Source organism: Eumetopias jubatus, unplaced genomic scaffold (assembly GCF_037043125.1).
Source record: "Eumetopias jubatus isolate StellerSeaLion01/CBP00866 unplaced genomic scaffold, mEumJub1_p1.0 scaffold_14, whole genome shotgun sequence".
NCBI lineage: Eukaryota > Metazoa > Chordata > Mammalia > Carnivora > Otariidae > Eumetopias > Eumetopias jubatus.
In genome coordinates this window covers 84,338,110-84,352,009 of record NW_028274820.1, presented here as the reverse complement: position 1 = coordinate 84,352,009, position 13,900 = coordinate 84,338,110, and the positions used below count along the sequence as shown (strand labels likewise).

Sequence of the window (13,900 nt, the reverse complement as noted above, 5' to 3'; positions counted from 1 at the left end):
TGTGTTTGTACCTCTGCTTTCTCACTGGAAAGGAGCTCCTTGAGGTCAGGACCTTGTCTCTTCATGGTGATCACCTGGAGCAGCACTTGGTATGTTGAGAATTGGACAGATATAGATAGGATTCCTAGCTCTGTGACCTTGGGCATGTTATTTAACCTTTCTGTGTCTCATGTTTCCACCCACTGAGCAGAATAACTGCAAGGGCCAAATATCAAAACTCTTGTTAAAGTCCTGGAATACAGATGGCCCATAGGATGGAGGTCATGGCCATAGGGTGCCCTCTACATACATCTGTTGAATCAACTCAGCGGAACTCAGGAAGGGTGCTAATAATTATTATATTATATACCTAATAGGTGCCGAAACTGTCCTATCAAGGGTTGCAGTTTTCGTGGTCTAAATGAGAGTCTTACTTGTCGATCTTTAGGGTCAGAGATACTGAGCCCCAAATGTGAGGAAGAGTCGCTCATCCGGGTGTTTGAGAAGGACCCAGTGCGACGTTGACCACTGTCTCTCGCTCATCGTTGACCGGGGGTAAGCTCAGGCGCCGCCACCAAAACATTATCACTCCGGAGTCCTCGACATTCCTTGCCCTGCGTTCATAGCCCCGCTTGGTTCGGAACAGGCCGCCTCCGGCCCTCCGGCCGAAGTAGCTCCGCCCACCTCGCGCCCCTGGGGGCGGAGCCTGTTGCTTCGCGCTGTCGTCACTTCCAGTGGACCCGGAAGCGCCGTTCTCTGGTAGCTGTACTTAGGAAGTCGTGATGGGGTTACGCTCGGTTTAAACCCTTGGCCGGCCGTGGCCTGAGGGCCGGCCGGGACTGCTGTGGCCCGGGCGAGCGCGGAGCAGCTTCTGAGACAGTACAGGCGAACCCTGGCCCTGTGCTTCTCTTGTGCCGGCGTCGCTCCGCCTCTAAGATAGGACCCGCCCCCGCCCTCGGTGCCTGGGACCCGGCGGACGCTTCTGCCAGGTCGTCCCGCGTCCGGCATCCGGTCTCGGACAGCTGGGAGGAGCGACTTCGGGGACAGTTCTCTCCCTGTCGTTTACAGCCCCCCGCGACCCTCTTCTGGCTGACGTCGAGCAACCTGGTCTGAACATGGAGAAGTTTGGTATGAATTTCGGGGGCGGACCTAGCAAGAAGGACCTGCTAGAGACCATTGAGTTGCAGAAGAAGCAGCTCCTCCAGTACCAGGCACGTCTTAAGGATGTGGTCCGCGCCTATAAAAGCCTCTTGAAAGAGAAGGAGGCTCTAGAGGCCAGCATTAAGGTGCTGTCGGTATCCCACGAGGCGGATGTGGGCCTCACAGGTGTCCAGCTTCCAGGCCTCTGTTTTCCTGACTCTGTGGATGACCGATGCTCCACTCACAGCGAGGATAGCACTGGGACCGCCACAAGCTTGGATACTGCAGCCAGTCTCACCAGCACCAAGGGTGAGTTTGGGGTAGAGGATGAGAGGCTGGCTCGTGGACCACCACCTCCAAAGTCCGAAGAAGCCAGTGGGTCGGAGAGTGGCGTTAGCAGTAGCAGTGGGGATGGACCCTCTGGGGGTGGGGAAGTGGACAAACGACTGCACCAGCTGAAGACTCAGTTGGCTACTTTGACCAGCTCTTTGGCTACAGTCACCCAGGAGAAGTCTCGCATGGAAGCTTCTTACCTGGCTGACAAGAAGAAGATGAAACAGGACTTAGAGGATACCAGTAAAAAGGCAGAGGAGGAGAGGGGCCGTCTGGAGGGAGAATTGAAGGGGCTGCAGGAGCAGATAGCCGAAACCAAAGCCCGACTTATCACCCAGCAGCATGATCGGGCCCAAGAGCAGACTGACCATGCCTTGATGCTTCGTGAGCTCCAGAAACTGCTGCAGGAGGAGAGGACCCAGCGCCAGGACTTGGAGCTTCGGCTGGAAGAGACCCGAGAAGCCCTGGCAGGACGGGCATATGCAGCCGGTCAGATGGAAGGGTTTGAGCTGCAGACCAAGCAACTAACCCGTGAGGTGGAGGACTTGAAAGGTGAGCTGCAGGCTCTTCGGGATGAGAAGAATCGGCCCGACCCTCGGCTGCAGGAGCTTCAGGAAGAGGCTGCCTGCCTGAAGAGCCATTTCCAGGCTCAGTTGCAGCAGGAAATGAAGAAGGTAATTATTGTCATCTCCTTCATATGGTAGTCATTTAGTCTACAGTAGGAAATATTAGGGTTTTGGCTCCTTTGGTAGTTAGAACTAAGTGGCTGTGCTCTCAATTTTTGATGCTATTCAGAACGTTGCCCTGTGAGTCCTGGGAAATCTGTGTGGTATGGTGTTGACAGTATCCACAGAATGTGCTTCCAACAGGATATGGGCTTCCTCAGTGTAGGCTGGTTTGGAACCAGATACCTGTGAACCCTGGGCCTTGGCATCTCACCAGCTGTGCTCTGTGAAGCAGTATAGCGGCAGCTGCCCAGTGAGAGGAGCGTGTCCGCCTCTGGGCATGTGCATTACACAGGGAGCTGTATACGCCTATAGGTAGGGGGCTGGGGCGGGATGGTATAAAAGGAATCTTCTCCGAAGTAACCTCTCAGGATTGCTTCTAGTCAATTTGCTGCCTGTTCCGGAAAGGTGTGCTATTTTACAGTGCTCCTTTCAGTGTGGAGAGAGATCCAGCTGAGTTTTGAACTTTCAGGAATATTGGGAGAGGAAAAGAACGTTCTATGATTTCTTAGTAGGATTTGGGGAAACAGATGATAAACAAAGGTCACACACTTCCCATGTGAGCCTTGTGTATGACAGGAGAAAAGCGGGGGCACTAAAGCAGAACAACAGCAGATAGATAGAGGTTCTTGATATTGTTCGGTGTGCTTTATCTCTGGGAGCAGAACGCAGCCAGGTTACAGGAACTTTTGTTAGTTTCCAGAGCAACATACAAAGCCCCACTTTCCCTTCTCACCAGGCCATCCCAGTCCTGTGACCCTTTGGCCCCCCTCTCTTGCGCTCTCAGTTTGCAGTGGGCCTTTGCAGTGGGCCTTTGTGGCTTTTCTGGACGCGTTGCCATCCGTTCCCTTGTTTTACAGACAGCCCTGGCAGAAGATCAGCTACGCCAGCAGTCTCAGGTGGAAGAGCAGAGGGTGGCGGCCCTGGAGAATCAAATATCTCAGGTGTCTGAACTGCTGGGCACCTATGAGAAAGCCAAGCAGAAGGACCAGCTGGCCATCCAGAAGCTGAAGGAGCGCATCGTGCAGCTGGACCTGGAGAATAAGACGCTGGCTCTGGCCGCTTCTAGCCGCTCCCCCCTAGACAGCCATGGCGAGGAGTCCAGTCTGGATGTCAATGTCCTGAAGGATAAGATGGAGAAGCTGAAGAGGCTGCTACAGGTGGCAGCCCGGAAAAGCCAGGTGACCCTGGATGTGGAGAGGCTCTGTGACCTGGAGATACTGGCCAGCTCGGAGGCTGCCGACGGGGAGAAGGCTTCTGCGCTCTACTACCAGCAGGAGCTGAAACAGCTGAAGGAGGAGTTTGAGAGGTACAAGATGAGGGCCCAGGTGGTCCTCAAGAGCAAGAGCACCAAGGACTGTAATCTGGCCAAGGAGCTGGAGGAGGCCCAGGAGCAGCTGGCAGAACTGAAGGAGAAGTATATCTCCCTGCGGCTGTGCTGCGAGGAGCTCGAGCGCCGGCACCAGCAGGAGGCCGAGGGCTGGAAGCAGGAGCTGGCCCGGCTGCAGCACGCGCACCGGCAGGAGCTGGAGCAGAGCCAGCTGGACTCCAGGGACCGCACGCTGAGACTGGAAGAGGAGCTGCACAAGCAGCGGGACCGGGCCCTGGCCGTGCTGGCCGAGAAGGACTTGGAGCTGGAGCAGCTGCGTTCCGTGGCCTTGTCGTCCGGCCTGCCGGGACGCAGGAGCCCCGTGGGTGGCGGGGGGCCTGGGGACCCGGCTGACTCATCTGCCCCAGACAGCCTGACCCAAGCGCTGCAACTGGCTGCATCCAACGAGCCCACTTTCTTCCTGTACGCTGAGCAGCTGGCCCGCAAGGAGGTGGAGATCACATCGCTGCGGAAGCAGAGACACACGCTGGAGGTGGAGGTGCATCAGCTGCAGGACCGGCTGCTGGAGGAGGGCGAGCGGCACCGCGAGCAGGTTGGAGCCCTGCAGAGCCACATTGAGAAGAACATCAGGGACCAGAGTAGGGAGGGAGCCAACCTGGAGTACCTCAAAAACATCATCTACCGCTTCCTGACCTTGCCCGACACCCTGGGCCGCCAGCAGACGCTCACGGCCATCCTGACCATCTTGCATTTCAGTCCTGAGGAGAAACAAGTGATTATGCGGCTCCCGACCAGCGGTAGCTGGTGGCCTTCTGGCAAGAGATGATGCCCTTGTCACTGACTCCCGAAATCTCTGTGCCTCTTGTGTGGGAAGGACAGACTCTGGTTTCTGCTGCCCTTCTCTTACATTATCATTTCTTTTCTTCACTGTGTTGAACTGGAAGAGTCTTTAATGCGGGATGGGATTTTCTGCCAAATGCCATTAATGTCACATTGTCCTTGGGCCCTAGAGATCCTGGAAATGCCCTAGCAATATGTTCGGGTGGTGTGTTTGTGAGGGGAAGAGCGGGGAGAGATGAAGACTGGGAGGTGCCAAAGTTGGGGAAGTGGTGAGAATCTTCCAAAATAAGACTTTCTGTTTTAGTATTATGCTCCTAGCACAGAACCAGGAGTAAATGTGACTCCAAAAGGAGTTCAGTTATTTCTAAACACTCACAAGGACCGGCTCTTTACTCCCTATCTCATCACGGTCTGAGTCTGGTCCACTGCTACCCCAATTTTCTGGGGACATAAATCCGGGTTGGAGAAGGACCAAGAAGTTTGAAATGGTGACAGATTGTCCCCTATTGTCCACAGATTCTTCTGTCCCGGAACTGGGAAGCTTGGTCTAGTTGGGGCTAGGTACGGCCTGGTCAGTCTGGACGAAACACACCCATAACTATGACCATCCTGTAGAGGGCCCCGAGCACATGTCAGTCCTAGGCATTTCCTGAGTAACCTGCTTTTGGCCTGAATAGGGTTATCGCGGGCTTCTTGCATTTGACCCTGCCTTAACCTGTCTGCCTCAGGTTGGCCTGAGATTTCGTGTGAATGATTTTGCTAGCTTTTCCTCAATGTTGAACTTCCATTGAGAGAAAAATCCTGGCTTTTACAGAGAAGGGCCCAATTGGGAAACTCTGATCCTGTCTAGGTAACAAAGAATTAGCTCAGAGATTTACAACCTCCTCCCCTCCCCGGCAGCTGTTTCTGCCTTTGTAGGGACGGAGAAGAGGAGGAAGATTTGCTGATTCCAGAAGATTCTGTGACCCCCACAGGAAAGTGGTGGAAGTTTGGCGGAGGGCCTGGAGTGCCAGTTGACCCTTGGATAGCATTCCAGCTAAATCTCCACCTCCCTGTACACCCAGCCAGGGTATACTTGGGTTACTGTTACCAGGGTCTTTTGCCCACTCCTTTAGGGGGTCATAGAGTTTCAGTACACAATGCTCGTCTTCCCCACATGCGTTACTACAATTTTTCCTCCTTCCTGGGTTTTTTATGTTTGGTCTTGCACAAGTAGATTTAATCTGCATGTAAGGAAAGGGGGCTTCAAGGCAATCTGGAAAGGAGGGCCTCGGAAAAGTTGGGTTGAGAGAGACCATATCAGTCCCCTATTCTATCCTTTCCCCCTGTGCTCTTGCTGGCCATAGAGATCTTTGGACGCTAAAGACCAGTGCTTTGTCACTGACTGAACTAATATATATCTCCCTGTTATTTCATCCTAGAGAGCTGTTGTGAGGGTTTGGGGTGCAGAAGGCTTTGATTAAATGTTCTAATTGGGAGCCTGGGTGCCCTGGACTATCTACAGACAGCAGACTCAAAGAAACAGATGCGATGTGTTCAAATGACAACGTAGTCATTTGAACGGAGTCATTAAATCTGAACAACCTGACCTGTGTGCTTTCTTAACGGAATGTCTGTGTGCACGCGCACACACACGTATATACACATACACAGTGTGAGTGCAAATGGTGGATAAAAAGGATGGCGATAATCATGAGTTTGAGGGGCGCCTGGGTGGCTCAGTCTGTTAAGCATCTGCCTTGGGCTTAGGTCATAATCTCAGGGTCCTGGGATTGAGCCCTTCATCAGGCTCTGCACTCAGCAGGGAGTCTCCTTGTCCCTCTGCCCCTCCCCCTCCCCATGTGTGCTCTCTCTCTCTCAAATAAGTAAAATCTTTAAAAAAAAATCCATGAGCTTGAATTTAGAGAGGAACATCTCAATGCTCTAACTACCTCAATTACAAGCAAAATTTTCAGCCTGGAATTATGTGTGTGTGTAAGCAGCTACACTAGAAAAAGCTTTCTCCTGGGTTTGGTGGGCGGACTTGAAACTTCAGAAGTAATCAATTTTTTGAATGCTTTATTATGCTTCAAATCAGGGTTCACAGTATCCTGGAAAAGTTAGGATTTCAAACTAAACTAAAATCATCTCTTAATTGTCTTACCCAATCCCCGTAAATGTAGCATATATATATATATATATATATATATTTAAGATTTTATTTATTTATTTGACAGAGACATAGCGAGAGAGGGAATACAAGCAGGGGGAGTGGGAGAGGGAGAGAAGCAGGCTTCCCACAGAGCAGGGAGCCCGATGAGGGGCTCGATTCTAGGACCCTGGGATCGTGACCTGAGCCGAAGGCAGACGCTTAACGACTGAGCCACCAGGTGCCCCTATAGCATATATTTTGATTGTTATTTCTAGGTGGTTTTGGACAGTGTAGAAAGATCCATAGTCACAGCTGCTTTCCTAGGACTAATAATTTCTGTGCTTTTGACTTTTGAGAAGATACCACATAGGCAAAGAAGCAAGTCAAGTTCTGATTAATAATTTTTAAAGTATTGCTATTTATAAGCCTGTGAATGCTCCCTACTGAAATGGAAAAGGCTTGGTCCCTTCCCGCCCTTAAGAACACAAGTTCTTTATCTCCCCACATTTTCCTCCCAAGTATGTTTTCCAGTTACTTGACTGGTTTTCCAGTGCTGGGTACTCTTCTAAGAAAGGAAAGGGGGAGAGAGAGAAAAAGAATTGAGATCAGATACAGTCAGAGAAAAATAAGTTTTCCCTTGGCCTTGGTTCCAGAATATCAGACAGTGCATGAGGTGTGTCAATAAAGTAATGAGACAACCTTGTTTGTTTATTACCACAGAACTTAGGAGGATTGCTGAGAAGAACAGATGCAGGGAGAAGGGGACGGGAAGGCAAGTTGATCATTCTAAGGGCTTTCTGCTTTCCTCCCCCCAACCCCATCTCTTGTTGGGTATCTCCTCTCTGGGGAATAAATAGCCATATAGTCAGGCCCTAGATATAAATCCCCATCTGTTACCCAGAACACTAGGGCTCTTGGCCTTGTCTTGAGAAGCTGCCGCTACCGGGTTGTTTGGGAACACTTGCCAACCGTGCCAGCACCGTGTCGAGCTATTCACACCCATGGTATCATTTACTCCACACACGTGTTGTTATCCTCCATTTTTACAGATGAGGAGAGAGTGGTTGAGATGTTAAATTTGCCCAAGGTCATGTAACTGCTAGATGTCCAAACCAGGTCTGATGACCCAACGCCAGCTCAATCTGGGTATGCGCCTGTCTTCTCAGGACTTGCGATGGTCAGCGCCTATCTCCACAGATGACTGCTAGGGATGGAGAGACTCATCTCTAGGTTGAACTGGGTTGGTTCAAATGGAGAGAAAGTCTCCAGCTATAAAATTGCAGTCAAGCGAAGTTGCTATGCTGTAGAGTGAAACAAGCAACATCGGTTCTTTATAAAGAGTCCTGAAGCTGCCCTGTCCCTCAGGGCTAATTTTTAGGACTTGAATCACTAACAGAGCAAAAGGAGGCCTGGTTACCAGCTATTGCTGTAATGGGTTCCAACTATAACCTCTAGTAAAGCTGGGGAAACAGCTTGGGGAATTAAAAATAGAGCCCTAATGAACGGGTCACTTTACCGATTGTTGATCCGCTTTACTTCCCTCCTCTGTCTTCCCGTGCTTCACTAGGCAGCCTGGTTACCTCCGCCTGATGGTTGTGGGGCAAGGAGCTAGGCTCACACATTCTGGGTTGAAATCGCAATTGGATCTCCTGTCAGTTCTGTGACCTTATAAATTAATCTTACTGAACTTAAGTTTCTTAAAATGGGGATAATAACACCTATTTCAGGGTTCTATCCTCATTTTAAAGAAAAATTAAGTACATAAAGAACCAGCCCAGTACCCGAAACAAAGTAGCTGCTAAACCACATAAGATGCTTTTTTTCCCAGAGTGTGTAGGTGGCAGAATGGAAGTTAGATTAGCTCCCTGGATTTAAGTCCAGTGTTTCTTAGCCACAGATGTTGCTGTAAACAAAAGTAGAAATAACAGTGGCCTTTTGTGGAGTGCCTGCTATGAAGCAGACTCCTAGCATTTTCCCTGCATTATTTTACTTAATCACACCAATCTTGAGAAGCGTATCTATTTTGCAAATGAGGACGTGGAGGCTTGGCAAAATGAGATGAATTGCCCAAGGCCTAGGGCTGGTAATGGCATAATCAGGATGCAAACACGTGTATTTGAGGCCGTGCTGTCCACTGTCAAAATATTTTTGAGGTTAGTAGTTAGAGTAGGTCCATTGTCTTTCTCTTAGTTCAACCGCTATCAGGCCTCTGAAAATGCAGCTTCAGTCTAGGGAAAATCACAGGCCCTTCCCAGGGGGAAATCCCGTCCTGGCAGCCTGTATACTCCCCTGGCCCATCTGCCCAGCGTGGAGCTTTAGTCAGCTGAGTTGGAAGGAGTCTGGAGGCCAAGCTTGTTGTGCTGGGTTTATAGGCCTATGCAGAGTCACCTGGTCAGTTTCTATTTTCCAAAACTGGGATCCCTGGCACACTGTTCCTTCTAACTTCACAGTCCTCCCCCATCCACATCCCAACCCCGGCAGTATGCTCCTGCCCCTTCACACTCAACTGGAATGTCACTTCCTCCATGTCGATTTTTCTGATACTTAACCATGTGCAGGTGCTTCCTTCTCTGAGGTCCTTTGGCACTTTTTTCATACTGACCTTGGGCACAGTGGTTTCCTGTACTTTTTTTTTTAAGATTTTATTTATTTATTTGAGAGAGAGCACAAGCAAGGGGAGCGGCAGGCAGAGGGAGAAGCAGACTTCCCGCTGAGCAGGGAGCCCGATGCAGAACTCAATCCCAGAACCCTGGGACCATGACCTGAGCCGAAGGCAAATGCTTAAGCGTCCCATCCTGTACTTTTTTTTTTTTTTTTTTTAGAGAGGGAGACATGGTGGGGTGGGGCAGAGGAAGAGGGAGGAGCAGACTCCCGGCTGAGCAGACTCAATGGATCCCAGGAGCCTGGGATCGTGACCAGAGCTGAAGGCAGATGCCTAACCGACTGATCCACCCAGGCTCCCAACCCAATAATATTCTTTATAGGATTTGTCTTCCTCTTGTAAATGATCCTGTCAAGGATCACATATTGCATTTAGTTGTCATATCTCTTTAGTCTTCTTTAATCTGGAATAGTTCCTCACCTTTTTACGATCTTTTATGACAGTGGCATTTTTAGATAATACATGTGAAGCAGACTGCTTGCATTTTCCCTACATTATTTTACTTAATGTAAAAGCCCCCTCCCACTTTAACAGAAGTTTCTTCATTTTGAGTTTGATCTTTCTTCATGATTAGATGCTGGTTATACATTCCCTGCCAGAATATTATACAAGTGATATGATCTCAGAATATTACATCTAGAGGCAAATGCTATCCATTTACCCCTCACTGGTGATATTAATTGTGGTACCCAGACAGATGTCTGATTTCTTCACTGTATGGTTAGTCTTTTCTGCTTTGCTACTAATAAGCAATCTATGGGGAGATGCTTTAAGTCCCTGCAGATATCCTGCTCCTCATCAAAGTTTTCCCTCCTAAATTTAGCATCAACCCGTGATAATCCAATCATTACTCTCTTGACCGTGATGGTTGCAGAAATGATTTTCAACTCCAGCATTTATCTTTTGGTCCTTGATGTTTTCTAAGCAAGGGCCCTGCCTTCTCCATCGCTTATTTAATAGTTTATTTATCTATTTATTATTAGTATGAACTAATGGATTCCTATTTTTCCACAGTTTATAATTCACCGTTTTCCTTAATTATTTTGGCTCAAATTTCCTCAGATTTGGTAAAAGTCCCTTCAAACTCCTGTGTTCTGGTGACATTCCCCCATCATTTCTGGCATAAAAATGTGTGTCTGGCTCATGTTATGGGTTCTATACTCCAGTCCTGAAATTAGCGATTTCTCTGGGGATCCCTGGTTCCTTTTTTTTTTTTTTTTTTGGTGTACTGTTCCATGATTCATTGTTTGTTCATAACACCCAGTGCTCCATGCAGAATGTGCCCTCCTCAATACCCATCACCAGGCTAACCCATCCCCCCACCCTCCTCCCCTCCAGAAACCTCAGTTTGTTTTTCAGAGTCCATCATCTCTCCTGGTTCGTCTCCCCCTCTGACTTACTCCCCTTCATTCTTCCTCTCCTGCTATCTTCTTCTTTTTCTTTTTTCTTAAAATATGTTGCGTTATTTGTTTCAGAAGTACAGATCTGTGATTCAACAGTCTTACACAATTCACAGCGCTCACCGTAGCACATATCTTCCCCAATGTCCATCACCCAGCCACCCCATCCCTCCCACCCCCGACCACTCCAGCAACCCTGTTTGTTCCTGAGATTAAGAATTCCTCATATCAGTGAGGTCATATGATACCTTTTAGTGGAGACTGGAATCAGAAACCAATGTCTGGGAGTGATATAAGCTCATCGTCACTGGGGTGTCTGCTTTTAGGTCATCACAGCAGGCAGGAAGTGTAGGCAAATAGGAAATGTCTGCATATAATGTATATACATACACACACGTACACGTGTGGCTATATACACTTTACAAATCCTGAGTTCACACCCATACCTCCAATTCCAATCCATTTCCACACAGTGTTTCTGTATTTGTGTTTCCTTTCTTCTACAGCAAGAACTCTTGGATGGAGTCCTTTAATGCTTCATTAATATTAAATATTTCATTAACATTTAAAAAGTAGGCAGAGGGAAAAGAGCACAAGCAGACAGATAAGGAACAACCAGAAAAGGAGGAGAAAGCCAGTGGAGGGGATGAAAAAGAACTCAAGGGAGAGTGAGTTTCATCATGGAGAGAGTGCTCAGTCCTGCCAAATTAAAAAAAAAAATAATTAAAAAAATTTATTTGAGAGAGAGACAGAGAGAGGGTGAGTGCAAGGGCAGGGGGAGAGGGAGAGAGAGTCTCAGGCAGACTCTGCACTGAGCATGGAGCCTCATGCAGGGCTTGATCTGACAACCCTGAGATCATGACCTGAGCCAAAAGCATGAGTCAGATGCTCAGCTGGGTGTGCCACCCAGGTGCCCTCAGCCCTGTCAAATTTTAAACCACATTCCAACGGGATTTGAAATGGCTTTTTAACATTCACACACATTCCTGCTGTGGGACTCAGCAACTGTTTTCATTTTTTTTTTTTTAAGATTTATTTATTCATTTGAGACACAGAGATACAGAGAGAGAAAGCCTGAGCAGGGAGGGAGGCAGAGGGAGAAGCAGGCTCCTCGCTGAGCCGGGAGCCCGATGTGGGACTCGATCCCATGACCCTGGGATCATGACCTGAGACGAAGGCAGACACTTAACCATCTGAGCCGCCCAGGCGCCCCGCAACTGTTTTCATTTTGATGCTCCCTTCCAGTATCTGCCCACAGGAGTACTTGCCTTTATGCTGCACGATTGGGACAGTCTGCGAGATAATTTGGTGGTTTTTTTTTTTTTACTTGAGATTATTTTATAACACATGTTCATTTTCCATGTGTCCCCTCCCCTGTTTTAATGGCTGTAGTGATTCAGGAGGGAAGAGGCTCCCTTTGTTTCAGTTTCTGGGGCTTCCCTGGCCACTCACGCCTTTGCCCCTTCATCTGCTCCTCCCACCTCCCCCCTGCAGAACAGACAGCGACTACACTTAGGCTGTGTTTGCTGTGCTGAAGATTCACAGATCTGCTGGCATTGAATCCAGAGCGACAGCAGTTTCGTATGGTCTCAGTCTACCGTGCCAGGTACTACGTCTACATGTAAGAAAGACCAGACTGAAGAGCTTCTCTCTGCTATGAATTTAATTATTCATTATTTATTCATCAAAACAGCCTCATGAAGCATTATTATCATCATCCACCTTACATCTGAGGAAACCGAGACAAAGGAAATTAAGTAACTTGCCCAAGATCACATAGCTAGCAAGCAGGAGGTGCCGGATTTGGGCCCAGAAAGTCTGGCTTTGGGGGCCCGGGTTCTTAATCACTACCCTACAATGCCTCTCTAGAACGGACTTACTAAGCTTAAAAGGACCAAATCCAAAGTTGTTGAAGGACCCAGAACCAGTTTTCCTGCTAAGTGAGTGTGAGTGCCCAGTGTTTCCCCCTTTTAGAATTTATTATTTAATGTATGTGGACATTGCTCAGTAGATGTCAGAACCAGGAGGCTAGGGAGTGGGCCTGCTCTTTATGCCCTCATCCCTAGTGCCTTGTGCAGTGCACAGAGGAGACATGCCGTCGACATTTGCTGAAGGAGAAAGGAAGGAAGGGAGGGAGGGTAGTAAGTGGAAGGTAGGCCTTGGGTTGGAGACTGGGAGGGCAGGCGGGATAAACTGTAGCAGGCGCCAGTTTGACTTGTGTGGGGAGTTGGGCTGGGAGGGGCACCAGGCTGGGGTTTTGTACTTCTGGCATCCAGAGTAGGACGGCCCGGAGGGGTGAGTGCAAGCCGGAGATGCTTAGTGTCAGTCAGATGGTGAACCCCCGACCCAAAGAGCTGCTGCCAGGGTTCAGAAGAGGGTGGAGGCCAGGGTGGGGAGGGGAGAGGCAGGAAGGAATAAACCCCTGAAGGAGGGAGCCTGTAGCATCTTTGAGTTCCCTTGCCCTGGGAACCATGCACGCTACTGTGGTAGGTCTGAAACACCTAGACTGCCTGCCTACCTGACTTCAGGTCATGGTCTAGAAGGCCAACGGTGGAAAGGCTCAATTAACTTCGGGTCTTTGAACTCTTTCCATAAGTGCTAGATGTGGTGGCAGAATGCCTGCAACCATACAAATGTTCTTATTAAAGTGGGCTTTTGATTTCTAGCACCTGGGACTCAAGTTCTTTGAAAGGGTAAGAGACAAGGCTGAGGACCACTCCTGAAAGAGATAAAAACAAGATACCAGTTTTGTCCTCACCTGTCTCTGGGAACTTTGTGACTCATTGTTTCGTTTTTGTTTTTAAAGATTTATTTATTTGAGAGAGAGAGAGAGCACGTGCATGTGCGGTGTGGGGTGGGGAGGGGCAGAGGCAGAGGGAGAGAGAGAATCCCGGGCAGACTCCCTGCTGAGCACGGAGCCCGATGTGGGGCTTGATCCCAGGACCCTGAGATCACAACTCAGGCTGAGACCAAGAGTCGGACACCCAACCAACTGAGCTACCTAGGTACCCCTGTGACTCACTGTTTTTAATCTGTCAGAAGGGGAAGCAGTGCATTTACATAGTTTCTCAAAGTTATTGTGATGATCAAATCAAGCAGTGTATTAAAAGTTTTTAGAAAAGTGTAAAGTATTGGGCTGCCTGGGTGGCTCAGTCGGTTAAGTGTCTGTCTTCGGCTCAGGTCATGATCCCAGGGTCCTGGGATTGAGTCCTGCATCGGGCTCCTTGCTCAGTGGGGAGCCTGCTTCTCCCTCTCCCTCTGCCCCTTCCCCAGCTTGTGCTCTCGCTCTCTAATAAATAAATAAATAAATAAATAAATAAATAAAATCTTAAAAAAAGTGTAAAGTACTTTAAAATGTAA

At 48.9% G+C, this 13,900-nt stretch overlaps 1 protein-coding gene across 1 annotated transcript; it reads left to right on the top strand.

Annotated features, from left to right (window-relative positions):
- Positions 1 to 726: 726 nt before the first annotated feature.
- GCC1 (GRIP and coiled-coil domain containing 1) lies at positions 727 to 5,935 on the top strand. The gene is made up of 2 exons (XM_028104974.2): positions 727 to 2,126; positions 3,038 to 5,935. The coding sequence occupies exons 1-2, from the start codon at positions 1,095 to 1,097 to the stop codon at positions 4,331 to 4,333; spliced, it is 2,328 nt and encodes a 775-aa protein (XP_027960775.1). The 5' UTR covers positions 727 to 1,094; the 3' UTR covers positions 4,334 to 5,935.
- Positions 5,936 to 13,900: the final 7,965 nt, after the last annotated feature.

Bases quoted from the DNA above. Each gene is read 5' to 3' on its own strand.
- GCC1 (XM_028104974.2), top strand. From the start codon at position 1,095: ATGGAGAAGTTTGGTATGAATTTCGGGGGCGGACCTAGCAAGAAGGAC. The intron at 2,127-3,037 runs GTAATTATTGTC...CTTGTTTTACAG, and splicing joins TGCAGCAGGAAATGAAGAAG to ACAGCCCTGGCAGAAGATCA.